General features: G+C 52.0%; 1 protein-coding gene across 5 annotated transcripts in view; it reads right to left on the bottom strand.

Annotated features, from left to right (window-relative positions):
• LOC103762753 (protein CEPU-1) overlaps positions 1-27,974 on the bottom strand; it is a 214,225-nt gene that overhangs the window by 35,414 nt on the left and 150,837 nt on the right. For all 5 annotated transcript variants that reach the window (XM_029962125.1, XM_029962122.1, XM_029962121.1 and 2 more), the window contains one exon: positions 12,810-13,042. In XM_029962125.1, coding sequence (XP_029817985.1) covers positions 12,810-13,042 — 233 coding nt within the window. The remainder of the gene's footprint in view (positions 1-12,809; positions 13,043-27,974) is intronic.

Here is a 27,974-nt window from a genome sequence, read left to right as displayed (position 1 = left end):
TTTCCTTTAGGACTGCTCCTTCTTTTCCCATTTCTCCTAAATAAAGCCCTTGAGCCTTCTTCATGGCCACACTCATGCCTACGAGAACGCCAGAAAAGCCACAGGGAGTTATCCCCCCCAGAGCATCCTTAATTTCCCTATTTGTCTTCCTAATGCCCAACCTCATCTTCAGCACTGTCTATTCCCCATGTGCTGCTGCTTTTCATGGAAGGACTATTTTTACCCCATTCTTCCCATGCCTCCTTTTCCTCCCATTTAATCATTTGGAGGCTTTTTATCCACACTTTCCTTTCCTTTCTCTCCTCTTCCCCTTTCATTTTTAAAACCTGTGGTTCTCCGATTCAAAATCATTACTGTTTTTAACTTGACTCGAGCCTCTTAATTAAGTTACTTTCCATTATTTTTTATCTAGTCCATTTGTCTCCATCCCCCGCACCCTCCCTCATTCTTCCTTTTCCTCCCCAAGGCAGGCTGGGTATGAAATCTTACATTTCCATTTGGCTTACAATCACTTTGAATTTTTAAATGCTATTAAATTGGATCACACCAGTCACTGGACTGGAGTTGTCGAGCTGTGATATTTACTCGCGCCAGTCAAAGGGAAATGAAATTGTGGCTGTGCAGGGGGGGGGGAGGCGGGAGGCGATGGGGGAGCACAGATTTATTCTGCCCGTTGTACTTGCAAACAGGCACAATCCCTTCGGATTTCCGAGCGAGTTCAAAGGAAACTCTTAACGCTCAACCATGAATGTATTGTAATGTCTTTAATAAATCAATTACTTGTTGGCAGGGAAGTGTCACTGCATCTCCAATCCTTGTAATCACCTCAGCCTTGCTGTGTTTTAAGTGAGGAGAACCCACAGAGGGAGAAGGGGAGCCAGGAGCGGCGTCGGCGCAGGGCAAGGCGGGGAAAGCACCACCTCGCGCCAGAAAAGGCCAAAAGACACAGGAAAAATTTGCATCGTGTAAAAACACACACACAGAGTGATCCCCAGCACCAGGACAAGGATATCAGGGTGTCCTTACCCATGTGTGCCTCCCTGTACCACGGAGGGACCCTCCAGCACTGCATGGGCTCACCCTTCCCAGGGCAGCTCCAGGGATGCAGAGACTTGGGAGGAAGGATCTCAGCAGCCTCACTGGGAAAGGTGGTGTGGTAATAGATGCCTATCACAGGCATTCAGCCCGTGGCAATGGGAGCAGCCCCTGCTCCTGTCAGCCCAGGCCTGAACATCCCTCACTACATTGCAAAATAGAGTTTTCCCACCGTCGCCAAGAGCGACGCAACCTTTTGCTGCACTAATTCAGGCCCTGGGTTTTGTGCTCCTCCTTCAGGAGAGTGCTGTATTTCAATTTTACTAAAAGAGGCCTTTTCCACTTGAAAATTTGCTAAAGAGGGCAGGATTTGATTATAAAGCAGCCCTGGCCAAATGCAGCCCCTCCTCCTCCTCTCTCTCTGCTGACAACATCCTCCCCTCCACAACAACAATCATCTGAGCACAAACAGACAACGGAGCTTTTCAGAAAGGAATGAACTCTGGTCGGAGCCAAGGCAGGAAGGGTTTAATGTTCAGCACAGAAAGCTTGGCGAGGCCATCAATTATATAGCCCTGCTGCTGAAGGAGAGAAAAGAAGAGAATATTTCAGACAGACCCGGCCAGAAAGAAAAGATAGGGAAGGAAATCACTGCGAGAGAGATTTAATTCCACGAGCGGAGAGAAGTGTTTGCAAAGGAGGAGGAGGATCAAAGGCTGAAGCTCTCGGGCTGCCTGCGAGGAGGAGGGATTACAAGGAGGGCAAACCATGGAGAAGACATCTCTGTCTGTGCCTTGTCTCAAGGCTGGTCCAGGCAAGGAGAGCCCCAGGCACAAACTGGGGAGCCTGTGGGCTGTGGGGGCTCTGTGAGTGGGAGGCTGTGGCAGAGAGGAGGGTGGATTGAGACCTGTCCATCTCTTCTCACGTAGGACACCAAACCAGCACAGGGTCTTCAACCTCCACTGCCTCATCCCAAATCTACCCAGATGTTTACACAAGAGGCTGCCAAGGAGAGGAGAGTTGAAATCTTCTGGGTGTCTGTACAGCCGACGTGATGGGACCAGTAACCCAGACATGAAAAATCACAGAATCATAGAATGGTTTGGGTTGGAAGGGACTTAAAGCTCATCCAGTTCCAACCCCCCTGCCATGGGCAGGGACACCTTCCACTCTGCCAGGTTGCTCCAAGCCCTGTCCAACCTGGTCTTGGACACTTCCAGGGATGGGGCAGCCACAGCTTCTCTGAGCAACCTGTGCCAGGGCCTCCCCACCCTCCCAGGGAAGAATTTCTTCTGTATCAGTGTATGGGTCCACCTAGAGCAAGAAGACCTCCCACCCTCTCCTCTGCACCCAGTGGGGCTGTGCTGATCCCTTCCAGGGATCCAGTCTTGGACTAAGGAACAAAACCACCTCTTTGCTGAGGGATGGGGTGAAGGGGTTTCACTTCTGTCTCCCACCAGACCCAGAAAACCCAAACCAAAAATATTTCAAGATGACTTTTCCATGTCATTCCTGAAGGACCATTTTTCCAAAGATCCCTACCTTTTTGTTCTCCACTTCCCACTTCCCCTCCCCTTTCTCCTTTCTAAATCTCTTCCTTCTCCATTGCGGCACCGGAACAGAAAGGAAAACGAGATCACAACTCTCCTGATGTTTCAATGCAGCTCCCTTCTTCCCAGTTTCAACCTCTGCTTCAAAACCCAAGCAGAACAGAGTGGAAAAAGCCACATTTTCCATCCAGTTCCCCCCTTCAGTGTCTGAGTGAGCCCCTCCAGCTTGTCCTCAGCCTGTGGATATTCGGTGGAGGTTTTTTAGCCCATGGAGGTGGCAGGGCTGGGTGGCTCTTCAGCAGCTGTTCCCTTGGCCTCTCCTTTATCTCCAGCATTGTGTTCACATCTGCTTCCCCCTCTGCCTCTTTCCCTGCTGCTGGGAGTCTGCTTTTAAATCACTGCTCAGCACAGCAGCTGCCATGCACAGGTTCCATGCCCTGTTTGGATGGGGGATCCAAAAGCCGTTTGCAAACCTCCCTCTGCCTTTTTCTTTTTTAAATTTTCTTTTTTTTTTTTTAAATTTTTTTATTTTTTTTTTTTTTATCCTCCTGAACCTGCCAGCACTGCCACACTGCTTTCCCCTCCTCCCTTTTGGCTGCAGAGTTCTCTTGGCTCTGGAAACATGTTCAGACACCTGGTTGCTGGCAGCATGGGGTTTGGCAGAGGCTGGCTCATGCAGCTCTCTGATAGGGAAGGGGAGGAGACAGGAGGTCAGCAGGACCCACCTTGGCTATCAGGGATGTGCTGGTGGCCACTTGCACCACTCCTGGCTTGTTGGTGGCCTTCCTGGTGTTGGTGGCAATTCCACCACCCACATCCCCCTGGCTTTGCCTGCAGTTTTGGCCAAGGCTATTTCTGGTTTTGTAGAGCAGAAAAGCACAGATTTGAGCAGCATCACCCAGGAGCTGGAGACACATTTAGGACAAGGCACTGCCATCTGTGGCTCCCTTCCCCGGCAGAGTCCTGCTCCTGAGCATGGCAATGCTGGCAGAGCAAGGCAGCAAAAGCCCTGGGGGAGCAGAGCTGGTCACTTCCACCCTGCCCACGCAGTGGCTCCAGGCAGAATTCCCATTCCAGATTGCAATCTCCCCATGCCACCAAGAAAAGAGAGGGCAATATCCTTCCTGCAGCCAGGAATGTACAAAATTCCATGAAAAAGCTTGGCTGATGCTTTCCTAACCTCCTTTCACTCGTGGTCTGTGCAGGATTGCAAGCCAGGATCCCCATGGATGCCACCTTCATGGCAAAAGCTACATCAAACAGACAAAAATCCCTTGGGAAGAGCCCTTTGCTTCTGTCCTTTGACTCCTCAAGCCTCTGCAACAGGTTTTTTGCTTCTGGACTCGCCTCCGGAGAGACTGGCCGGAAAAATCAGTTCTAAAGGCCAAAAAGAAGAACCAGATTAAAGTATCAACTCTGAATTTATGCTCGGGACTTAAGGTTTAATAATGCAACAGAAAATCAATATTTAATAAAGCAAATGATGGAGAAAAACAGTGAATGGGAGATGAGCCTCCGCTCGTGTTTTCAAACATGTAACCCCCGGAGGAGCCGGGTTGGCAGGATGGATGTGGAACCAGACTGGCACAAAGAGCTGGCACAGAGGATGCCTCAGGCCCCACTGATTCCAGCTCTGGTGTCAAGGGGGGCTCACGGGTCTTTTATTAAAGGACAAACAAGGAATTACTGCGGTGGTCAGAGTCCAAATACCCACGGAGAGAGATCCAAGGCTGAGGCACGAGGGGAGCTGAGCAGCTGCTGTGCTGAACAGGCACAGAGTGAGGCTGGGCTGGGCTGGTGGGATGTGGGCAGGGAGCAGCAGAGCACCCAAATTCGGGTTTCAACAGCAGTGGGAAGAGCTGTCAGGGGATGGGTATCTCCTGAGAAGCCACGAGGGAGCACAGGGGCTCAAAGCAGAGGAAAAATCCCTGCCTGCTGAGCAGGACAGAAGGAGGTGTGGGTAGTTCAGGGGGGCAAGTGGGGCATCAAGCCTGGCTGGCAGGTGTGGCGGGATGGCAAGCCTGCATCCTGGGCACAACAACTGTGCATCCCTGGGCATGCAAGCACGCATCCCTGGGCATGGAAGCACACATCCCTGAGCACAAAGAGTGCATCCCTGGGCACAATGAGCATTCAATCACTGGGCACAGCAAGAGCACAGCCCTGGAAACAAGAATTGTGTATCTCTGAGCATGGCAAACACGCATCCCTGGGCACGGCAAGCGTGAATCCCTGGACATGGAAAGACTGCATTCCTGGGCACAAGGCTGGTCAAGCCTGCACCTCTGGGCACAGCAAACCTGCATCCCTGGGCACAAAGTGCATATCCCTTGGCATGGCAAGAGCACATGCCTGGGCATGACAGGCATGAATCCCCGGGCATGGTAAGAGTACATCCCTGGGAACGGGAAGCAACATCCCTGAGCAAGCAAGCATGCATCCCTGGGCATGGCAAATCTGCATCTCTGGGCATGGCAAACACACATCCCTGGGCACGGTAAGCACAAAATCCCTGGAAGTGCTGGGCCTGAGCAGGATGAGGGAAGCTCTGTGATTCTGGGGACAGATCAGCAGCTCTGCCTCCCTCCCCTGGAGGCTGGAGAAAACTGCAGCGAGCCCCTGAATGGCACAGGGATGTCACCTGCACCTTGTCACCCCACTGCCTGCACTAAACCTGTCCAGCCCTGATACAATCCATGCTGCCAGCTGGGAAAGGGGGGCAATTTTCCCCATGCCCACCCTGGTGATGGTGGGTGCTGCCTGGGGCACATGGATTGGGATGCACAAAGATCCCTGCCCCATCTCACAACATCTGGGGACTGTGGATAAATCCTCTAAGCAAAGGGGACTCTCACTTGCACAGGAATCTGGGCCCTTGGATGAAACCCCCTCCTCTCACTCTCTGCGTGTTCCTGGTTCCCTGCCTGGCCCTGCAGCACAGCAATAATTTGTAGCTTGTGCTGGGATCCTTCACGTTGAAAGATGACATATAAATATAAAACGTTATCACTCCATAACAGCCACATGCTATAAAACGCTGGGCAGAAGGATCTGGAACTAGACGGAGGCAGCGCTTTAAATCCTTCCCTGCAGAGCTACTGCCGCTGAAACAACAGATCTGCTCCAAAGAGCTCCGGAAACGGAGGGAGAAGAGGAAAGACCCCGATAAAAACACCACAATTGTGGAATTAGGTGGATAAGTGACGGGATTACAGCGTGACCTCCCCGTGCTGACAGCCCCGGGGTAGCAGCACACCGGTGACGTCTCCTCCCATTCATCCCCTGCCGCGGTTTTTTCGGCGGATGCTCCGCGTTCCTGTAGTAACAACAAAGCTCCGGTACCAGTGTTACACTACAACGAGTTGACTCCGCTCCCCTGGTTACAATAACAATGCTGTTACTGTAGTAACATTACGGAGTCGAGGTCTCACTGTTCTACCCTTAATTTTATTGTCGTAAGATTAAATTGCAATAATGTTATTGAGCCGCCATTAGCGTTGCCATGGCAACAATAACATTAAGGTAGAGCTATCACATTACAGTGGTCCAACCGTTCCACCACAAATATTTTAATGTAGTAAAACAAAAGAGATTACTGCAGTAACATTAAACTGCAGTGACCTCATTAAACCCCCGCTGGCTTTATCAGCCTGAACAAGGCTCCTCTGGAAACCACACATGGCCACGGGAGGTGCCCGGTGTGCATCCTGGGTGCTGCTGTGCCACCCCCTTGCCTGGTAAATCCATGGGGAAGGAACGGGACTCGTCGTGCAGCGGGAGACCCACAGACAACTCCGGTCCTCCCTGCTTGGAGAGCTGCTGGCACAGAGAGCCACTGCCCTCCCAGATTCACAGGGATTAGCGGAGTCACTGTTGAATGGCTCCGGGTGAGGCAGGTGACCTCTCCATGAAAGCCTTTGGAGAAGGTGGGTGAATGGGGCTGCCGGGAGCTCGAGTGCTCAGAAAGGCTCACAGAAGAGCAGACTCTTGTTTTCTAGAAAAGGGGTGATCAGAGGGTGACCTCCGCGGCTCTGAGGGAGTAGCAGAGAGAGTTTCACTGAGCTCGCCTCAAAAGCACACACAGCTGAGACAGGGAGGGTGGAAACAGTGGAGCTACGAGGGTGCTGGAGGTGGGAATGCCCCCAGCATCAAGGCACAGGGCAGCTGGATGGGATCCAAAGGGTTTGGTGTTGGTGCTTCTTGAGGGAACCTGGCAACACATGGGATTAGTTACATCGGGGGAGACAAACAGGAATCAGCCACAGCCTGGGTGTATGTGAAAAAGAAAAACAGGAAGGAAATGGAACTGGTCTGTGTGTCCTATGAATCACTGGATCTTCCTTCCCCTTGCTTCATTCTCCTGCCAATTGTTTCTCCTTGGGAACAGGATACATCCTTCCATGGGTCTGGTGGTGCCTGGCCTCTTGTATCGCCACGGTGCCAGGCGAGCCCTGAGCATGTCTTGGGGGAATGGGTTTAAACTGAGAGAAGGTTGACTTAGATTAGACATAAGGAAGAAGCTTTTTATAATGAGGGTTATGAGGCCCTGGCACAGCTTGCCCAGAGAAGCTGTGGCTGCCCCATCCCTGGAAGTGTCCAAGGCCAGGTTGGACGGGGCTTGGAGCAACCTGGGTTAGTGGAAGGTGTCCCTGCCCGTGGGACAAACACAAACCAGTCTGGGATTCTATGCCTTCCCTTCATCCCTTCCTCTCCATGACCAACTTCCTCTCCTTCTAACAAGGTTAATGCACTCGAGCACTGTTCACATCCCCATCCCTCCTACTCTTTACCCCAGTGAGCTCACCCACACGCTCAGGGAAGGAGCAGTACCAGTGGCACATGTCCCTGGTGGGATCCAGCATGCCTGACTCCCTCCAGCAGCAGCAGGGACATGAAACTGGGGCAGCCTGAAGCTGCAGCAAGGGCAGAAAGTGAGCCCAGAGCAAACACTTCCAGTACAGACTCTGGAGTCTCTTTTCCCCCCTGCTCCCGCCCCACGATATAATTGCTAATTAATAATAACGTTTAGCTCTCAGATAGCGCGTTCCATCTTCAAAGACCTCTGTCGACATTAATGAATTAATCCTCATCAACCCCCCTGTGAAGTAGGTGACAATTATTATCTCTGCCTCACAGATGTTAAACTGATTTGCAAAGAGGTCAAGTGACTTGGGGGAGGCTGGAGGGAGCCCGGCCGGGTACGAGGTCACTCCACAAGGGAACATGGACAAGCACACCATGGAGAAGCAAGGGCTGGTAACCTCGGGGGGAAGATGGGGAGATGCAGGGGCAGTAAAGGATGTGGGACATGCAGAGATGCTGGCGGGGGCTGAGCAAAACGGGTATAAAGAGCCAAAAACTAGGGCAGTGCGTGAGAGAGCGCGGGAGACCTTCAGTCCTCCACAACAGCCCTGATACAAAAGGAAAAGATGCTTTGACAGAGGGACGGTGATTAGCAACAAAAGAGAGCCGGGAAGGAGCACATCAGTCAAAGGAGCCGCGAGCGCGGGCGAAGCGAGGGAGGGAGGATTTCCATTTCCATTTCGTGCCGCCGGTTTCCTTCACTCTGCCGGTTCGGGGAGGCTCTCCCATCTCCACACGTGCCTTCGAGAAGGAATTATCTAAACCTACGTTTGCTTCTAGAAGGAACAGTTGCTCCCACGGGGGAAAAGGTGTGGACAGAGCAGTAAAGCAAGGGGAGCATCCTGCCCAGCATGGAACTCCAGCTCATGGCTTCATAGGTGACCAACGCCTGCACATCCTCTGCCCAGTCCTCTGCCACCAGTGGGCAAAGCCCTTTGCCCCTCCTCCTTCCCAGAACCAGTGGCTTTGGAGGCACAGGGGACAGGCTCAGCCCCACAGGTAAGATGATGGTGACTGCAGGGACTGAGCCTTCCTCCCTCTGAGCCCCTCTGCTCACAGGGAAGGTGCTTCCCCCCTGCACCAAGGCAGGAAAACGGATGCAAAAAGTTCTCCTTGTCATCCCACAAGTGAAGGGGGCTTGTGGCATCAAAGGAAAATTAATTGGGCAGAGTTTGGTGGTTGAAACAAAGCCGGCTCAGGTGCTGCAGCCCCACTGCTGCCTTTATCTCACCGACACACACCCTGGCAGTGGTGATCCCAGCACGGGGAGAGGTGCCACCGGCAATGCCACCTCTGCCCCCGCCACCCTCTGCCACCCATGCCCACAGCCCCCGGACTCCGCCGAGCAGGTAATTAACTCCCAGACAAAGGCAGGGATTTGAAGATTAACCTGGGCTCGGGAAAGAGTGGGAAAACTCATTTACACCAAACAAAAGGGGAGGGGTGATTAGTTGCTTCAGTGACAACAGCAAGAGCCAGATAGGGCCAGGGAAACTGATAAAGAAGCGGGAAAGCGCTAATATCCCCCAGTTGCCTGCTTTTTGCCTCTCTTTTTTTTTTTTTCTCCTTCTTTCTTTCTTTTTAAGCACTAAAATTCCACCATTTTCTATCATGCAAATTCGTGTGCCTAAGTGAGATTAAACTCTGGCAGGCGCTGTGCCTCCTTCCCCAAGTCCATTTCCCGCGCTGAGATAAGGCCAACTTCCCTTAATGCATCTTACAAGGCAGTGGGAGTGTTTTGCAGACACACATTGGAGACGGCTTATTATCAATACAAATAAGAGCTTTCCAGATATCGGCCTTCTCCTCCTCCCTCCCCTCTCTCTTTTAAACCCAGGAACCCGGAGAATGGCTTAAATAGCTGAGGTGTCCTGCGGGGAGCAGGGAGAAGGGGGAGGCTGTGCCTGAGCTGCTGCAAGAAGTGGGACTTGCTAAGGAAACCAGAGAGGAGAGGAAGGGAAAGCATCACTCCTCGGAGGTCAGTGGGGCCTCAACCCTATTTCTCACTCCGGGTTTCTGCCTCTGTCCAAGTTCAGAGCTTCTCTATTGCAAGTGGGGCTTGCCTGGATTTTGTCTCTTTGGGATTTACATCCACAAACGCCTCACTCTCCACAGGGCCCAAGGCAGACTCCTGCAAACACGAGCAGTGCTGCTTCCCCGTGCTTTGACTGGTCTTATGGCAACTCCTCCTGAGAAGGAATGAGTGCTGAAGGAGTGGGACCACCTTCCAGACCCTGCTGATAACACAGATGCTCCCTGAGCTGCTCATTTTAGGTCTGTCTGGAATCTGGGAGAGAAGATCCAGGTGCTAAGAACCTTCTTGTCCCTTTGGCAGCTCTGTTGTTGGCTCACATCAACTTGGCATCACCAGCCTGACCCCATTTAGAGCAGTCCTCAAAATAGCAGGTCTGAACTTTGATGCATTCAGTGCCAAGGGTCTGTTGTCTCATTCCTGGGCTCATTTGTCCCACATTAGCACAGAGGCACCGACCTGCTATTCCTGGATCAGCAGCAATCACCTCTTCCCTTTTGTACCAGGATTTCAAGACTGACAAGTGTTTCTGAAGGCCTGACCGATGAGGAAAAGTGGGAGAAACAGAGCTTGGATGGTTTCAGAAAGAAGGTGGCTACAGGATAACAACCTTCCCAAAAGCAAAAGGTTATTACAGAGGACACTGATCAATTGTTCCCTCAATCCGCCGGGAATAGGCTGAGAAAAATTCCACTTCATTTGCAACAATGAAGGTTTAAGTTAGATATTAGCTATACATTTTCTAATTATAAAGCCAGCAAAGCAGTAGAATAGATCGTCTGGGGACACTGAAGAACCTGCTTTGTTACAGATTTTCAAGAATAGCTTTCACAAGTGTTTGGCAGCGATGCCTCTGCCTGGTTGCAGGGGGATGGGCTAAATTAGCTCTTGAGGTGCCTTCTACCCACCTCTTTTGGGATCTTGTCCATCAATAGAGCCAACCTAGAAATGAGTGTGCAGCAGTCCGGCCATCCTTGGTTCTGGGTGTTTCCAGCTGATTCTCTCCCACTGCCTTAGGGGACTATTCCCAACCCTCATACCCTAAAGGAAGCTCCTTCTCCTACCCCCTATCCCTCTCCTGTTTTTTGCTCTTTCTCCCATATCACCACTTCCCTCCAGCAGCCCTTGGCCAACATGATGCCCCAGAGCTCCTCCCTCCCTCCCTCCACGGCTGTTTCCCAGTGATATCCCCTAAACCTGTGGACAAGGAGGGATGGCCTGAGGGTGCCTGCACTCTGGCTGATATGCACCCAACCTGCCTGCCTGGGGGAGCAGCAGCCTGCTGAAATCCTGGCTGGAAGGGGAAGAGCTCTTTGTCCCCCACAGCCAGTCCCTTTGGAGAGCACAGCCTGCCCCAGGGCACGATTTAATTGCATCCTGAGAGGTGGAGTGCTCCTGCCTCCAGAGCTGTGCCCCCAGGGCCTTTCCTGGTGCAGCAAGTGGAAAGTCAGGACCTGCTTAGAGCAACCTGAACACCTCCCTCTTTCTGGCTGCACCTGGATTAACCCTGTTTAAAAGGGGACATTCCCTTTCCCACCTCCTCTCACCACTTCTCCTTTCCTATCAGGCTGCAGGAAGGGGCAAAATATCCCAGAGCCACGTGCTGAAGTTGGCACATCCCTGAAATCTGGTGCTTAGACACTCTGCTTTCCTGGGACAGGGAACAAGCACCACTTCCCACAAGCTGAATGTCGTTTTGGACAGGATTATTCCAGAATGCATATTTATAGGGCCCATTTTCCAAGGCAGGAGAGCTAATCCTGGCACCCCAGTCAAATCTGCATCGAGGTTATTAAGGCAGGTTTCCCTTTAATTGGACATGATATTCACTTTCATGTCCTGCTCTCAGAAAGGGCTGGGTGAGCCAAGCAATAGCTCTTCAAATTAGGGGGCTCGCTCTCCAGAGCCGGAATTTCTCTGGCAGCAATGAGGATGTTCAGCATGTTATAGGACTAAGCCCATCACTGAATCCTCCTGCACTTAACTGTACCACTGCAAGGAGTTAAGCTCTGACCTTTTCCTCCAGCTCCCAAATATCTCTTCCTAATGATCCAGCAAGGCACGGGAGGGATGGACCTGGATGTCTGGTGATATGGGAAATTTAGGTCAGGAAGTGGGAATCAGAAGAGAACAGATAGAAATTGTCCTGCATCACCCCAGCATCTGATAGCAACTTCAGAACTTGTGGGTGATCGACTTTGGCTTAAGAAACTCAGGCAGGTAATAAGAGATTGCAAGATAAACAGCCAGACCCTGGCTGGGAATGCATCCGCTTCCCCTCCGCGGTTAATGGAGATGGAGAAAGTCCAGCTCTGTTTAGTTGGCTTGATTGCCTGAAGAGGAAAGGAAAAATGAAAAGGGAGGGAAGAGGGAAAATAAGGGCCCTGAGTTCGGGTTTTTTCCCCCCTTCTATTCATTAGGCTGTCAATAATGCTCGGGCCTGGCATATCGACGGCGGATTAGCTCAACCCGACTCTGTGTACAAGACCAATGCCTTTTTAACCCAGCTTGTTTCCAAATCAATACACCCATCAGCATTCGAAAATTAGCCCGAGACGAGATTCCAATACTCAAGCTGGTCTGTCATGTTAAGAGGGCTCCTGGCCAAATCACAGAAGAAGCAGCAGGAAAAAAAAAGGTTGCTAGCAAGGGATTAGAAATTTTCCATTAATCTTCCCCGAGGCTAAGAGCTCACCAGGCCCCATCTGTCCCACCAGGAGGTTCCCTGTTGTCCAGCACACATCCTGCCACATGCAGACAGGAGCCATATTCCATCAACATCCATCTGCTTGACCATCACGTGTGGCCACGCTTGTTTGTCCCCTCTCAAGAGCCAGTGTGTGCTCACACACTCAGTGAAGATGCACCCACCTGGCCATCAAAAGTGCTCCACCACCCCGTGCTGGCCTTCCTCCTCCTCCCCCTGCTCCCAAAAGTATGGAATTCCAACACACAAACACATATTGTTGCTAGGCATACACACACCCCCACAAAGCACACAAATCTGCCAGCTCTCTCTTTTCCCCCAGCACAAGTTCTACTTCAAGCAATGCCTCCAGCGTGGGAAACAAAAAGCCATCAAAATGCAACAACAAAAACAGCAACACGGGTCTGCCAGCGACTGTGTCGGGAGGCAGCGCTGCCTGTGTCAGAGCCCTGGGATTGTGCCAGGAAAGTTGGATAAATGCACTGCCCAGCTGCACTGGGATGCTCCAAGCCTGTCTGTCAGACTCTGTGTTTGCACCAAGTTGTGCCAGGAGACACCTGGGCAAAAGGAACACAAACCAAAGCCCCAAGCCCAAGCCCTGCACGAGCTCCTTCGCTCTTACCTTGCACGATGAGGTGGACGCGCGAGGTCTTGGGGTGATTGTCTGTCTGCACGGAGCAGGTGTAGGGGCCCTCATCGTACACGTCCACATCCTGGATCTGGATGCTGTACTGGGTCTTGGTGTTGGCCAGGAGCACCACCCGAGGGTCCAAGCACCACTTGTCATTGCCAGCATAGAGGATGCTGCTGCGGTTCAGCCAGGCCACTCGGGTGACTCGGTTGTCCACGGAGCACCTGGGGAGAGGCAGAGAGGTGACCCATCCATGCGCTGCTCCCGGACGCTCTCCCTCCCTTCCCCAGCCCTCCTGGCCCTCTGGGAACTATTTTTAGCTTTGCTGTCAGCAGCAGTTTCAGAGACCGAGTGCTTTCAGTGTCCAAAGAGGACAAGGTCAGCACTTTACCTGCGGTGCTCCATCTAAACTGGCGGCTCCAGAGCTCTGCCCGAGAGCTCCACACTTTTTTCAGATGCGGGGAGGTCAGAGCCACCCAGGACCAGCCACCAAAGCACCTTTCACTCCTCTGTTCCCATTTACTCCTTTGCAAACACAGACACAACCAGAGCTGAGCCAAACCCTCCACCCTGAGTTCAAAGCACACCTATTTTGGGGGGGATGCAGGTTGTTACCTCCTGCCCAAGCCCATCACTTGTCATTCTCTCTGCAGACCTTCACATCCTCGCAGCCAGACAAAGAAATGCAAAGCAATGCCAGGAAAGCAGCTTGTGCTGCTTTACAGAGGAGCAAGGAAAATTTATCTCTGGAGAAAGCCAGCTCTGACACACACCTCTAAAGAGAAACCTTGAGCATCCAACAATTTGTCCCCTCTGTCAGCTCTTCCTTCCCTACCCATCACCTGCATCGCTGCACCTCCCTCCCTGCACCTGACCCCAGCTGAGCATTTCACTTGGGAGGGATGTTTTCGAGGTAGAAATCCTCTATATTCAGTTTGATTAAGCAACTGAGCCCCCCCAGGAGACAACACAGCTCAAACCTAGAAGAGACTTTGCTCCTGAGGGAGATTATTTTCCTGTCCATGTTAGCTGGGACCAGTCTTGCTCCTCCCAGAGGTCTCTGCCAGCCCTGTAACCCTCCATCCCCAGATCCACCTCCAGAGAAGCACCAAGGCCTTCTCTAGGCAGCAGTCACAGCCAGCTAAACCCCTGCTTCTCTTGGAGAAAGTTTGGGATTATGGAGCTGTGCTTTGCTGGATGCCGGCTCCAGAGGATAATGTCCCTGCATAAACCCACTCAGCCTAAAATCCACTCTTTATATTCCTCCCCAAACTACTTCATTACTTGTCCAGTGGCTGGGATGCAAATTAACTTGGGAGGCACTGAAAAAGAGCCCAGCAGCCTCCACGGAGTGACCTCATGGAATGTAAGGGGCTCGAGGGGCTCTGCATCCCAGGCTGCACTGGCAGGGGAGGGCACAGCCAGGATGGATTTATCTGTGGCATGGAATTGTGTCTTCTCTCTGGGCGAGCTGTCTCCTTACTGGAGGTCCTTATAACCTCCTTCAGGGTTAGAGGATGGGATAGGGCAAGAGGAAGTGGCCTCAAGTTGCACCAGGGGAGGTTTAGGTTGGATATTAGGGAAAGTTTCTTCACCGAAAGGCCTGGAAGGTGCTGCCCAGGGTAGTGGTGGAGTCACCATCCCTGGAGGGATTTAAAAGTCATATAGATGTGACACTTGGGAACCTGACTTAGTGAAGGACCTGGCAGTGCTGGGGAATGGTTGGGCTGGATGATCTTAGAGGCTTTTTCAACCTTAAAGATCATATAATGGGAGATTTCTGTTCCTGTGTCCACTTCTGATGCCAGGGAAGACACAGGTACCTGCCTAGGGATAAGTTGTTTCATCTTGTTCAGCCTCTTTTGGGAGGTATTTCTGTCCCCAGTGATTGCAGGAAAAGCCAAATTAACCCAGTCAGCCTCAACACACAACATTTGGGGGTTAGGGACCCCCATAAGGACACCTGCCCAAGGTGAGAGGGGTTGTCTGCAGCCCAGGACACCCCTGATTTGCCAGTACCCAGTTCCTGTGCCATCCTCCCCCTCCGGTGTGAAAAACATCTGATAAATTAAACAATTTTACTGCTGTTCCATGATGATATTACGATAATAATAAATTAAATGTGAGCAGATTTTTATGATCTACATAAAAAATAGCAATAGATTCAGCCTGGGCTGAACACCAAGAACTTGGCTCTTGCTCTCAGCTGCATTACAACCTGAGTAAAAAACCTGAGAGTTTAGTTGCTCAAGTTGAATTAAACTAGAAATTTCTTCCCAGAGGATGGGTTTAGTCTATTGAACTCCGAACCTCAGCTCTGCTGGTAGCTCAGACCTATGGGGCACGAATAAAATGAATTGGATATTTGGTGTTTGGCTCTGGTACCATGAAATAGGCTCCTGTGGTGGTTCTTCTGCACAAACACAGGGGTGTCCAGGGCTGGGTGATGACAAACCAGATGTGGCTTGAATTTCTCAGGCCAGTCCCTTCTGCAGACATTACCCTTGAGGACCTGTAAGCAGGCTGAACTAAAACTATATATTTCCTCTCTCCTCCACGCCAGCCTTCTTTATGAAATGCATCAGCTTGGAGATCCTTGGATAATAATGGAGCCAGACAGTGTGCAATCCAAGCATTCCCTCTATCATATGGGCATTTAAGTGCCTTTGAAAAGCAGCGGGGCTCAGGTAACGCATGAGGCAACAGTGAAATAAGTGCTTTTGCCCTTCACAGCACTCAGGCACAATCTCTGCTTATCACCCAGCCACGCTTCCCTGTCCCTGCCATCGGCGAGCTTCAAGCCGCTATTTTATATTCTTCCCTGCCTCTTAAGGCTCCTGGAGGATATTAAGTATATATATATATAAATAAAGCATAGAAACAGGTCCTGGGAAAGAAGTGCTTCGACCTCTGGCTGTGCTGGGCTGTTCAGGGGGTGGCAGGTGAGTGCTGTGTTCAACCTGCTCCTCCTCGCACGGGCGCCGGTCGGGATCCCCGTGGCCAAGGCTGGTCACAGCGACTCAGTGCTCTTCCAGCCCCTCCATCTGCTCCCCTTTCCCTCCTCCAGCAGCTCCTCTCTCCGGCAGCCCGGCACAGGGATGGGAAGCCCTCCTCTCCCCCACGCAGGCAGCCGAGCGGAAAGCCCTTGGCTTTGGCTGGGAAGCCACGCTCCAGGCACAGGTGGAGAGCAGAGACACCGCTGAGCCCGCGGCCTTCCCCCTTCCCACCCCGCTCCTGGCAAGGTACAAAGTCCTGGGATGCCTCCTCCGCCTCCATGGAAGTTCCCACTTTCCCTCTCGCCCCACCACGTGCCAGGGAGGGAGGGAGGGAAGGGAGGGAAGGGAAGGGAGGGAAGGGAGAGATCCTCGGGGTGCCGGAAAACAGCGCTCGCCTCCAAAAAGATGATCTAAAAACAATTAAGCAGAGATGAGGTAATTTTCCCTCTCAAGATCCTTAATCCTTGTTTCATTCCCGCTCAGATGGCAAGGACTTCTCCTCCAGGAAAATGAAAAACTGCTGTAAGCCAGCACAAGGAGGAGCTGATACTGCTCTGGGTACTGCTCCCTCTCTCTGCCGTTTCTTTCCCAGTAAGTCCAGAGCCTCAAGCCTCAGGGCTTCTCCTCTGGGAGATGGAACATGGCTAACTCACCACTGCTGCATCATCCTAGGGGCAGGCAGGGATGGTTGGCAGACAGATGCAGCTTCTCACGCTGCACCAGACCTCTGCCCCCAATGCCATGAGGGAAACTCCAAATGACCACAAATTTGGGCATTTTAAAAGTTAAATGCACTGCCAAAAGGCAAGAGCTGCATGTCTACTTCCTCCCTACCTGTCCCAACCTGCCTGTTCCTGCCTTTTCCCCACTCTCCCAGCTCAGTGGTGGGTGCAAACAGGATACAGGGTAGTGCTGCCCTTTCCAAATCCATCAATATCTCCCACAGCCAAAACTTCCTGGCTTTGTTATCCACCTTCTTTTACCGAGTTGATCCATTAGGGACTGGCTGCTCTCCCCCAAACCATCACCCCCACAGCCTGAGGGACTGAGGTTGCCCGGCCAAAGGGTCCCATGGGTGCAGCCAACAGCCCTGGCTGCAGGGACACCACTCACATTGGAAGAGGGAAAGCAGTGCCATAAGGATTCTGCCACCTCAGGTGACACGAGCACAAAGATGAGCAGGGATGAAAACGCCAGCAAAGCCCTTGCTGGGGATGAAACAGCCTCACCATCAAATATCAGGAATAAATAAGCAACAGGGTGCTGAACATGAGAGCCCTGACCACTGATCTCACCCATCCCTCATCCAGCCCCTGGTACCTCCCTGCACCGCCAGCACAGACACAGATGGCACATGCCAGCAGTGACATGCCCTTCTGAATTCCTCTCCTTGCTTTCATGAGTTTGCATACAGCAAATGACGGGAGGGGAGGTAGGCTGGCAGTGGGGGGAAGGAGGTTTTTAATTACTGAAGTGTAGTAATTGGCACACAACACTTTTTTTTTTTTGTTGCCTCTTATGCAGATTGCTGGTGTTCCAGAGGGCTGGGCTGGAGAGCACAGATTGTCTCAACCCAGCAGGACACACAAGAAATGAATAATGTTAATTAGAACTGAAAAGAGCTCAGCAAAATTACCAACCTGATTGCTGCTTTCGCTGCAATTATCAGGGTACAAGCTCCATCACAGGGAGGCAAGGACGGGGCTAAGCCTGGCTCACCTCGGCCAACGTGGTGGCCCAATCTGGGCTGTGACCAAGCTGGCCCTCCCTGACCTCACTTCTCCTTCCACCACCACCTAATTTGCACTGCAGAGAAACCCTAGAGACACCACCTTCCCAAATCCAAGTCACTTGGTGGAGTTTCACAACGACACCGACCCACCATGGAATTCTTTAGGTTGGAAAAGACCTTAAAGACCATTGAGTCCTAATGTCAACCCAGCACTGCCAAACCCACCCCTAAACCATGTCCTCAAGTGCCACATCTACCACTGAGCTACATCAAGCTACTATCCCTAGATGTCTTCTCTTTTTCTTCCCTCTCTAACTCAGCAATTCCCAAACAACTCCGGATTCTGAATCAACTTCTTCCACACCAGCAGTGTTATGTCTCTGCTAAACCAAGCTGGAAGTCAGGATTAAGCTTGGGGTTTAGATTAAAACTGTGTGCAAATCCTCCCACTGAGGCTGGGCAAGGAGACAAGGTGCTCTGGCCCTGCCTTTTCTCCAGCATCCTGTGCCCCAGGCATCACCTCCCAGCCTCTGCACCACCAGCTGAGCTATAAATGATCGACTAAACCAGCCACTGCTGGAGGCAGGAGCTCCACACCTCAGATTTATTTCTGTGATTATCACATTTTATTGTTATTTATTAGGATTAATTAAAGGCCGGGCTCAGAACAACTCAATCCCAGTCAGGCACAGTCTCCTCACTCTCACAGACTTTCCCCTGATGTTTAGAATAGAATTTTCACCATCAATCTCTGAGCAAAGGGAAAGGTGGGGTCGAACTGTTCCTTGGGATAGGCACTGCCCATGATCCCATAAGGCTGGGACGGACAGCCTGAGGAGTGGATATCACGTAGAACATGCTCTGGAAGTTTTTTTTTTTGCCTCTAAATATTAAGCCAGACCTTTCATTGTCACAACCCGGCCTGGTTTCCCTCTGTTTGCTGGATTAAGTCACGCACCAGCAATTTCTACCAGTCCAGCCCTTCTTCAGCAGGATTTACAGCATCTGCTCCCTTTCCGTGCTCCCCCGGCTGTGTTCGCTCGCACACACTCACTGCAGCACCGTCTGCTCACACACCCCGACACCACTGTTGGATTGAAGTGCTCTGGAGCTTTGGCCTGCTGAAAGCCCCAGTGGTCGCCCAGGGGTTGGAGGCTCAGCCCTGCCAGCGGCTGCACAGCTGTGGTTGGGTTCTTGGCATTCCCATCCATCCCCACCTGCACCCCAGGACCACCCCAGCCATCCCTGCCCTCCCTGCGGGATCAGCCGAAGGGCATCCCTTGAGCTCACACTGATGTGACACCACCAAAAATACAGCCCCGAGGAGTTTTTCACAGCACAGGGTGGCTCACAGGGCTGAAAAAGCTCTTCTCTGCACGGGGAGCCTGGTGCCTGCCAGGCAGGAGCTGACCCAATGATTAACTTGGCAGCGGGGTCCGGCGGGAAAGGGGGGTCCCTGCTGGGGCTGGCGCCTTCCTCTTGTCCCCCCTGCAGCATCTCCAAAGGCTGCGGGGTGAGGAGGTGTCCTCAGATCAGCTGCCACCCCAGTGCCTCTTCAAAATCACGCTGAGCTGGTCAAAAGCAGTGCTCAGAAGTGAAAAATAAAACCCCTTTGTGCTTCCCCCTCTTCCCTGCCTGGACAGTTTCATGTCGGTTGTGGAGGAGGGAGTCGGGGCTCCGGACTGGGAGGTCCTGCCTTTCCCACCTGCAAGTCCCTGCCCTTCAGTCCTGCCCTCTGCAAGGCTTTGAAGATATCTGGCACCTCCCTGCCAGGGAGTGTGAGTTAACTCATGTTTATAAAGTACCTGATCTCCTCAATTGAAAGTTTATACATGCAAATGATTCACACTAATTACATTAATAATAATACTGGGCTCGAAAAGATCCGCCTTGGTTCACTGCCCGGGATTCGCAGAGCTGCAAACAACTCCCAGAGCGCTGCCTTAGACACGGTTGTTGGCAAATGCCAAGGAAACAGGAGGAAACCGGACTGGGAAGGAAGGAAGAGCGGCAAAAAGAGCTGGAGCTCCTGCTGACCGAACAGCCACGGATCCCGCGAGCCCCTCTGTGTGCACCCCGACGATCCCGGCAGACTCCCGTGCCGGCCCCGAGGGCTGGTGCAGAGCAGGCAGGTCGTGATGCAGCAGGCAGGGATGGCTTGTCTGGAAAAGTCTTTATCTCTCTGCAATGCAGCAGTGCACCAGCACCTTTCCAAGTCCCGTGCTCGGCTCATCCAGCCTTTCTATTTATCCTCCCATTGTCTCTGCTAACAACAGGGCTCTGCACATCTATAGCATCTTCCATCTCGGCATCTCGGAGCGTGCCACAAAACATCAATGAGGGCAGCGGCTCCCAGACCGCACAGCGAGGAAGAGAGTCCCTCACCCCAGCTCCCACCCCTGTGACCGACCCCGTGGGGCACCACTGGAGCGTGCTCCTGGCACATCTGCTTGGGTGCCCTCCAAAAGTGCCAAAGGCACCGGGGAACGGGGGTGATGCCAGTGCCAAAATGCCTGTGGGCAGCTGTGCGGGGACATGGATGGTTTGCTAATGACATGGACCCTGCCGGGGAGCTCCTGCAGCGCCAGGATCCTGCACTGGGCTGTGGGACACTTATTCCTCAGGGTTCTCTCCTTTTTCGTGTTCCCAAAGCCCATGTAATGCTCAGGGGGCTCCTGGAAGCCAGCAGGTAAACAGACCCGGCTGAAAGCCACCCCTTCCCTGGCAATCTTCCAGGGCTGCTTACAGAAAGATCCTCACTCCTGCTGGGAGGGCACCAGCCCAGCCAGGGCCAGGCTCTGGCAGCTTCAAAGAGAGGCGTGGAAAATGCCACGAGGAGAAAATAACTCCGTAATGATGTCATCCTCTCCCCGCGAGTGCTACAGAGCAGTTTAAACCCCGGAAAACAAGGTCTCCTCATCTGAAGGGGCGCGGAGAAGTCGTCTCCTCTCTCTGCCTCCAAAAGACTGTGGGTCCCACTCCTCGCTGGGAACTTTTCTCTAGAGAAATGTTCCTACAAGCCCCGGGTTGAGCCACTCGAGCCACCCCAGCTCCCCACCCTTCAGCCCCTCCGGCAGCTCCCGCTCTCCTCCCGGCTGCACTGCCGGCAGTCACCGCCGATCCCCGGCGCTGAACTCGCTCCATTAAGAGCCGTGCCCCCGGAATAAATCCTGGTTCTGCTTTGCCAAGTGACACTAATGGCCCCGGGATAAAGCGATGCCGTCCACCCCGACGGGCGGCAGAGGAGCGCGTTTAACTGCGCGCACAGGCGAGGGACTGCTGAGCTCAACTGCACTGCAAATGTATTCCAAAGGAAGCGAGGCACTCAACTTATCACAAGTGGGAAATTATCGCTGGAGTGGCTTTTCCTTAGAAGTCGGGGCACAAAACAGGAACGGTGAGGGGTGAGTGCTCTCTGCCAGGGCTGTGCAGGGAGAAGGAGGAGGGAGCTGGAGGCGACTCGAGGGTCTGAGAGGAGGAGCAGGGGACAAGCAGGAGAGAGAAGTGCTGCAAACAGAGGGTTGAAGGGCACTGATGGGGACAACACAGGGAGACTAACCCAGGAAAGGCAGAAGATTGGGAATCAGGTTTTGAAGGCGCTGGCAGAGTCACCCAGGACACTGTGAAGCAGGGCTGCAGTGGGGGAGCTTGCACTGGTATGGCTTCTCCTGACCAGCTACACAGAATCATGGGATGGTTTGGATGGGAAGGGACCTCAAAGCTCCTCTTGTTTCACCCCCTGCCATGGGCAGGGACACCTTCCACTAGACCAGGTTGCTCCAAGCCCTGTCCAACCTGTCCTTGAACACTTCCAGGAGTGGGACAGCCACAACCTCATGTAGCAAACACATGTGCTGCTATACTACCTATAAATACCATAGCCATATATATCTATCTATATATTCTCTAGCTAAATATTGTCTAGCTGTCTATACTATATCTATATATACTATACCACCTCTATAATTCCAGCTTGGGAATAATTGCAGGTTACCCCATCCCCTTCCTACACCAGCTCTCCCTGACTCTCCTAATTGCAGTTACCCCACAACGCCCAAGCTCATCGTGCTGGCAGATGGGGAGAGACAGACAAAACGAAGACAACCAGCAAAGCCTGAAAACTAAAATAGAGAGGTGGTCCCAGCAACACGAGGCTGCATGGGAGGAGCAGGGCAGCCCAAACCTTTGGAGATGAATTCCCAAGCCTTGCAGTGCCATGCTGGGTCACAGGGTGATGGGGTGAGGACCTTCCCCTTTGGCAGAAGACCAAGAAGAAGAAGGTAGACTGTGCCTCTTGCTCCATCTTTCTCCTCATAGACACCAGCTCCCTATCAAGAACCTGCACAGCTTCTTACAGACACTCAAAATCACAGAGCCAAAACTTCCCCCATCACAGAACCAGGAGGTTGTTTGCCACATGCACAAAGTTCAGGTGCTCATCTCACGACTCCCATCAGGATGGGATGGGGACTTCTCCCTGGGGCTGCAGAAGCACTGGCACAGCAAGGAAAGTGGAGAACAGGGAAGGGAAGGGACCTGAGGGATATCAAGGAAGGAAACACGATGGAGCCAAAAGCACTGGGACCTTCTCCAGCCATGCCATGGCACCAACACCCTCTCCTCGTTTATAGACTGGCACTAATGAGACCAGAAACAAAAGAGCGAGGGAGGGAAAGGACCCTTCCCAATAAAGACCCCCCTTTCCTCCCTTCTACCCTTGAGGACATCATCCTTAAAATATATTTCATTTCACAGCTGCATTATGGTACCACAAAATCCTGCGAATCCAATTTAAGAACAGATTACCTCCTCACTTACTTCATTTGAAGCAATTACATGTTAATTTTCATTGAGACCAGCCTAATGCATACCAATCTGATGCTGCAATCTCATTTGAATACTTGAGGGAACGCTAGTTGGGCTCCAGGCTCTGGAGGCTCATATTTAAAGGGCCACTTCACATTTCCTTTCCCTTTTCCCCTGGTTATTTACGCTCTTGTCACACTTGTGGCGCTCGCTCCCTCCCTTCTGGGTGTTCCCAACATCTGGTGCCACTCGTGAGACCAACTGAAAATGTCAAATAAGTTTTGCAGCAAAAACCTGTGGCGTGATGATGTGTCCATCACCAGCCCAGTCCCCGAGGCAGGACCTTCCCCAGGCCAAAATTCCATATCAGCCACGTATTTCTCCATCAGTAAATAACCTTCCGGCGCCAAAGTCGCTGGGAAACACGTGTTGCTCCTGCACGTGTCTCTGCCAAGTGACTCCTCCTCCTCCTCCCAGGCCAAGAACAGCCTCCACCACGTTTCTAGCTGATGGTTATCTTCAGCTCCCTCACGCTCACTCCAAGTCTTGTATCTATCCAGGCCTGTGGTATCGATTGGTGTCTCGGACACCAAGCTGTGAGTAATTAATAATGCCAGGAGAGTGTGGATTCAGCTCCGGGTTGAGCCGTGGAGGCACGTGGCCCCCTCTCGCTGCACACATTCTGGTGATGAGCATTCATGTTGGAGGCTGCACCTTAATTAGATTTTTCAGATTGCAAAGGGCCCTGAGACACCTGTGCAGACACCATATAAATGTATATTGCATTGTACTGTAATTAATCCAAGGTGACGGAGCAGGAGCGAGGGATTCACGGGGAGACAACCAAAACTTCAGCTCATCACTGGGCTCAAAGCTCACCCTGTGGCCCAAACAGCTGCAAATCAAGAAATCTCCCTCTTCATTCCACCCACCAAGTGCTGGACGACCAGAGACATGCTGGACAACGGGAACATCCCAGAAACCAAAGGTTTCCTGGTGCCTCCTCCCCAGGCAAGGCTCCCCACCATCAGGTGGACACCTTTTCCTTCACACGAGCAGTTTAACAGCCAGAAAGACAACAAAAAGCAGTGCAGACAAGCAGAGATTAATTGCAGCTCCTCCTCCCCGGAATAAAGGATCGATTGTGTCAGGCAGGTGTCTGTGCTGTCGCTGGGAGCACTCGGGTGCCACAGCCACGGGCTCCAGACGTTTGTATCCCACACTGGACAGCCAGGATGCTCCAGGAGCACTGAGGGAAGTGGTGGGATGAGACAGGGGAAAATCTTTGGGAAAGGAGTCTGCACTGAGGATAACTCAGGAAAGGTGCAGGAGGAGATGAAGTGACAGAGAAAAAATTATTGTCTGAAACACCACCCAACCTCCCAAAGCCTCCTGTGCCCATGAAAATCACCTGCCTAGAGCTGGGGGGGAGCTTTTGCTCACTAGGAGCTGTGGGAGCTTTTTTCTAGCTGTTATGATCTTCCCTAGAAAACAGAGACACACAGTCCAGGCTTGGATAGTGCCGGGCTGGTCCCTGTGCCCACAGATATTTTGCTCTGCTGACCTTGAATTCACACAAACCTGGAAGTGAGCTTGGTTTGCACCCCACTGCCTCACCCTGACACTGCTCCCTTTGTCCTGGGGCAGCCAAGAGGTTTCACAGACATTTGGAAACTTCTTTAATTTCAATTAATGCAATAAAACTGCTGCTGCTCGAGTCCAGCAGCCTCTGCCTGCAGGAAACAACCACTGGCACACTGGACCCTTTATATGCAGTCACTGGGCTGGATGAGACCCCAGGGAACATCCCGGCTGCTCCAAGCCCCAAAGTAGCTTGTTCAGCAGGTCCCAGTGGAGGGTGAGATCTCCACCTCCCTCCACCTCCCCATGGACATGGTGGTTCAGCCTCAACTGTGCCCAGGGGGAAAAAAGCCCTTTGGGGAGGAAGGGAGCTGGTCTGGGGACCTGCTCTGCCAGGGCTCCCGTGGAATGGCTTGGAATGGAACAAGGATGGAATGAGTCCCAGGGCCCCTTGGGGTATGGTGAGAAACCAAACAATCAGGATTCAGGGGAGGAAAGGCAGTTACCTGGGTAACAGTGTGCTGCTAACACATCTGCCACCCTGCAGGACTGCCCGGCTGCTTCCTGGCTGCCAGAGTGAACCCCCAGCCCAGGCTGCAGCTCCACGGGGACAAACACATGGGGGGTTTAACCACTGCATTCCCAGGCTGGGTGGGAAACCAGAGGTTACCCCAAACCTGAGCCCTGCCCTGCTGCAAGCCCCAAACACGGGCAGCTCTTGGCAGAGTCAGCAGCTCTTGCTGTCCATCCCCACAGCCCGAGTGACAGTGGCCACCACCGAGGCACAGAAGGAGGTGACATCCCACAGCTCTGCTCTCCTGCCCCGAGTACCATCCCTTCCTAGTGGACTAGCCATGCTTTTTCCTGCTCCATCTCCCACCACACCCAAGAGATCCTCTGTGGTGAGCAGGGAAGGAGATGCCTCTCCTGGCAGACACAGATACCAAGGTGACACAAGGACACAGTGGATGCTGGTGACACCAGAACCCAACCACTGGCTCATCCTCTTGTCCCAAGTCCATCCCCATCCCTCTGTGGGTACACAGGGAGTGCAGCACCCTCAGCTCCCCAGCCAGCTGCCTCCTGGTTGGGCAGGTGGAGCAGCACCAACACTCCAGCTAAAACAACACGGCTGTGCTGGCTTGGGGACAGGCTTTCAAACCACCAGAAGGGACTTTGCCTGTTTCCTACTGATCCAACTCAATCCCTCTGCAAGCCTTTGAAAATGTGTCCTTTATAGTTTCACATTTTGATGTCACATCTGTAAGAATATATGGTGGGGCTTTTTTTCTTCTCCTCACCCTCTTCTTTTTAAGAAGAGATATCACACTTTGAACTCTAATTTTTATTTATTTTCTTTTCCTAGAAAAGGGCTGATTTCCCACCGAGCATGGATGGAGAAAGAGAAAAGGGGGTGGGGAGGAAGCCTTCAAAAAGTGCCCAGATTTAATTTTTTATCAGAGGAACAGAAAGAGAAATTTGTTGATGATCAAACAGATTCAAGTACCTTAAAAGAAAGCGACTGCCAACAAATGGAAACTAGTTAAGGAATTACATGAAAGACAAGGGAGACGCTTGAGAAGCAGAAAAGATGCTGTAACCATGTGGAAAGCCAAACCCATCAGTCCCAAACCACTGGAGCAGCGAGAAGCAGGAGGTGAAGTGTTTGCTCTGCACGAGCAGCAGATGACGGGAGAGCTGGAGGTTTGCAGAGGTGCTGAGCCGGCTCGGAACAGGCGGCTGCCGGAGGGAGCCCAGCGCCTCTGAACCAGCACCCTGACAGCTTCTTCCCTGCTTCCCTCCCTGCATAGCTAAAACAGGCGTAGGCAGCCAAATAAAGGGCTGCATCACTTTGAAAAACTGCACCCCGGGGGTTCTGTATTTTCCTTTCCCTCCTCGGCACCTTCCAGCTCGAGTGCTCTCGGTTTATAAATCCAAAGAGAGTGGGATTGTTTGGGTTGGGGTTTTTTTTTCCTCCTCTGCTTTGGTTTTGATCCACTGGCAGCACTTTGCAACTCAGGCTGGGAACTGAAAAGCTGGCAGAGCCCTTGGCTGGGAAATGGGAAGTGGACAGGGTGATTTAGGGAGGGAAAAAGCAAGGATAAGAGAAGGAGGAGGGGGTGAGACCAGGGCAGCACCAATAACCTGCAGCAGAGGCAGAGGTGGACAGGACTTGAGAGATGGAGCCAAATCCATCCTCAACTCTAACCTGCCTTCCCAAGCTCCCCCTTTGCCGAAGCCTTTAAGAGGCCAGATCCTATTGTTTCCTGAACTGTGACCCGCCCGGCTTAGCTTGGAAATCTTTTAAATAGGAAAACAGAGCCAGCGTTTGCTTTCCTGCGGAGTCATGGTGAGCAAAGCCCAGGGGTTGCATTAGATTAGCAGGCAGCTCCTCCCAAGACAAGGAAACTTTGATCATTTCATATGTATGTGCCGTGTCGGAGCACAGGTCTCCAAACCCCAGTAAATGTTTTATTAGGGCAGCTCTGGCTTTTATACCCAAGCCTTGCTCCTTTTGGACTCTGGGGATCTTGTTGTGATTGGAAAGGCACTGCTCATCACCTCCCTCTCTCCCAGGAAGGGCCGTGCCACTCCTGCCTTGCTTTTCCCTCACATCTCACTTTAAGTGCATTGGAGCCCAGCAGGAGCATCCCAAAAAGACACCCTGCCTTCCTCAAAGCATCTTCCTGCGTCCTGCAGGGAGCCTCAGCAGGTGGACTCTGACAGAACACGGATCATGGTGAGAGCAAGGCTCTGCTCCTCCTCCTCCATCACCACCCCAGGGACTCAGGGACAGTGGGGGACCTGCCAGTGCTGGGTTAATCCTTCGACCCAATGATTTGAACCCTTAGAGTTCTTTTCCAACCTTTATGATTCCATGATCCTATGAAAGTGGCCACCCTGACTGCCTAGAGCTTCCAACCCCTCCAGGACAGGACAGAACCAACTACCCCCACCAGGCAGGATCAGAAATCTCCTCTCTGGAGACAATTATTACTGAAGTATTGCAGACCCACCCCAACCTCCCCCGAGCACAGAAGCAGCAGCAGAACATCTCAGTGTTTTCAGCAGCACCCACTAATTCTATTTTTTTTATTTGCACATGACTCACAATGGTTCAAATCTGGAAATTAACTATTCCCAAAGCGATTATTTGTTGTTGAAAATGTCAACTTTGATGGGAATTTAAAAAAAAAAAACAAACCACACTAAACAGCATTGTTTCCCCTCCGTGCTGCCACACTCAATTCAAAATGGATATAACTCTGCTCAGCACTGAATTTCCAGCTTTCCAAGAGCCAGGATTCAGATTAGGAACCAGTGCATGAGGAGAGAACAGGGCAGATCCAATCTGGCTTTACAAGGACTTCTCTTCAAAGGACACTGGGCCAGGATCATAAACCTGAGTGCACAGCCCTACAAGAGACATTCTAGGGGAGAAATTACACCTCTTGAGGAATTAAAGCAGCTCCCATTTACTATATTTTTTTTCCCAATTCTAAAAAATATTTACATCCAAAATAGACGAGAAAAGCCTAGTGCCAAGAAAATAGGGGATTTTTATAGATCCCGTTTCTGCAAGAAATTACCAAGACAACAAGTCACTAAGTTCTGAGAAAGGATTTGACATTTTCCTGAATAAAAATAGCACCTGAAGTGGCATCACTTAGGATTTCACCTTATGGGCAAGTGCTGCCAAACCAACCAGAGAATAAAACTCTTCTCATGGGTGGCAAAAGTTGCCCGTGGGATCCCACCAGGGGCACTTCATTGTCTCCACTTCTCTGCAGGATTTCACACTAATTTCTGCAGGAGTCTCTTGGTCCTGTCTCTGTAAAGTTTCACTGGAATTTATTTGCCATGAAGGAATTACAAGAACCAGGAATTGTCTCGTTTCAAGGTGCACACACATCATCAGCTCAGAGTGGAACCACAATGACCCCCGTGGTGCCATCCGGCACGGAGAGGAGTTTTAGGGGATTTCTGGATTAAGCAGAAATCCAGGCTTTCTTTTTCCCAGGTGCAGCCACTTGTGTTGTG

The sequence above is a fragment of the Manacus vitellinus genome, unplaced genomic scaffold, assembly GCF_001715985.3.
Source record: "Manacus vitellinus isolate BGI_N305 unplaced genomic scaffold, ASM171598v3 scaffold_41_pilon, whole genome shotgun sequence".
NCBI classification, from domain to species: Eukaryota; Metazoa; Chordata; class Aves; order Passeriformes; family Pipridae; genus Manacus; species Manacus vitellinus.
This window is presented reverse-complemented; position numbering and strand designations above follow the sequence as displayed.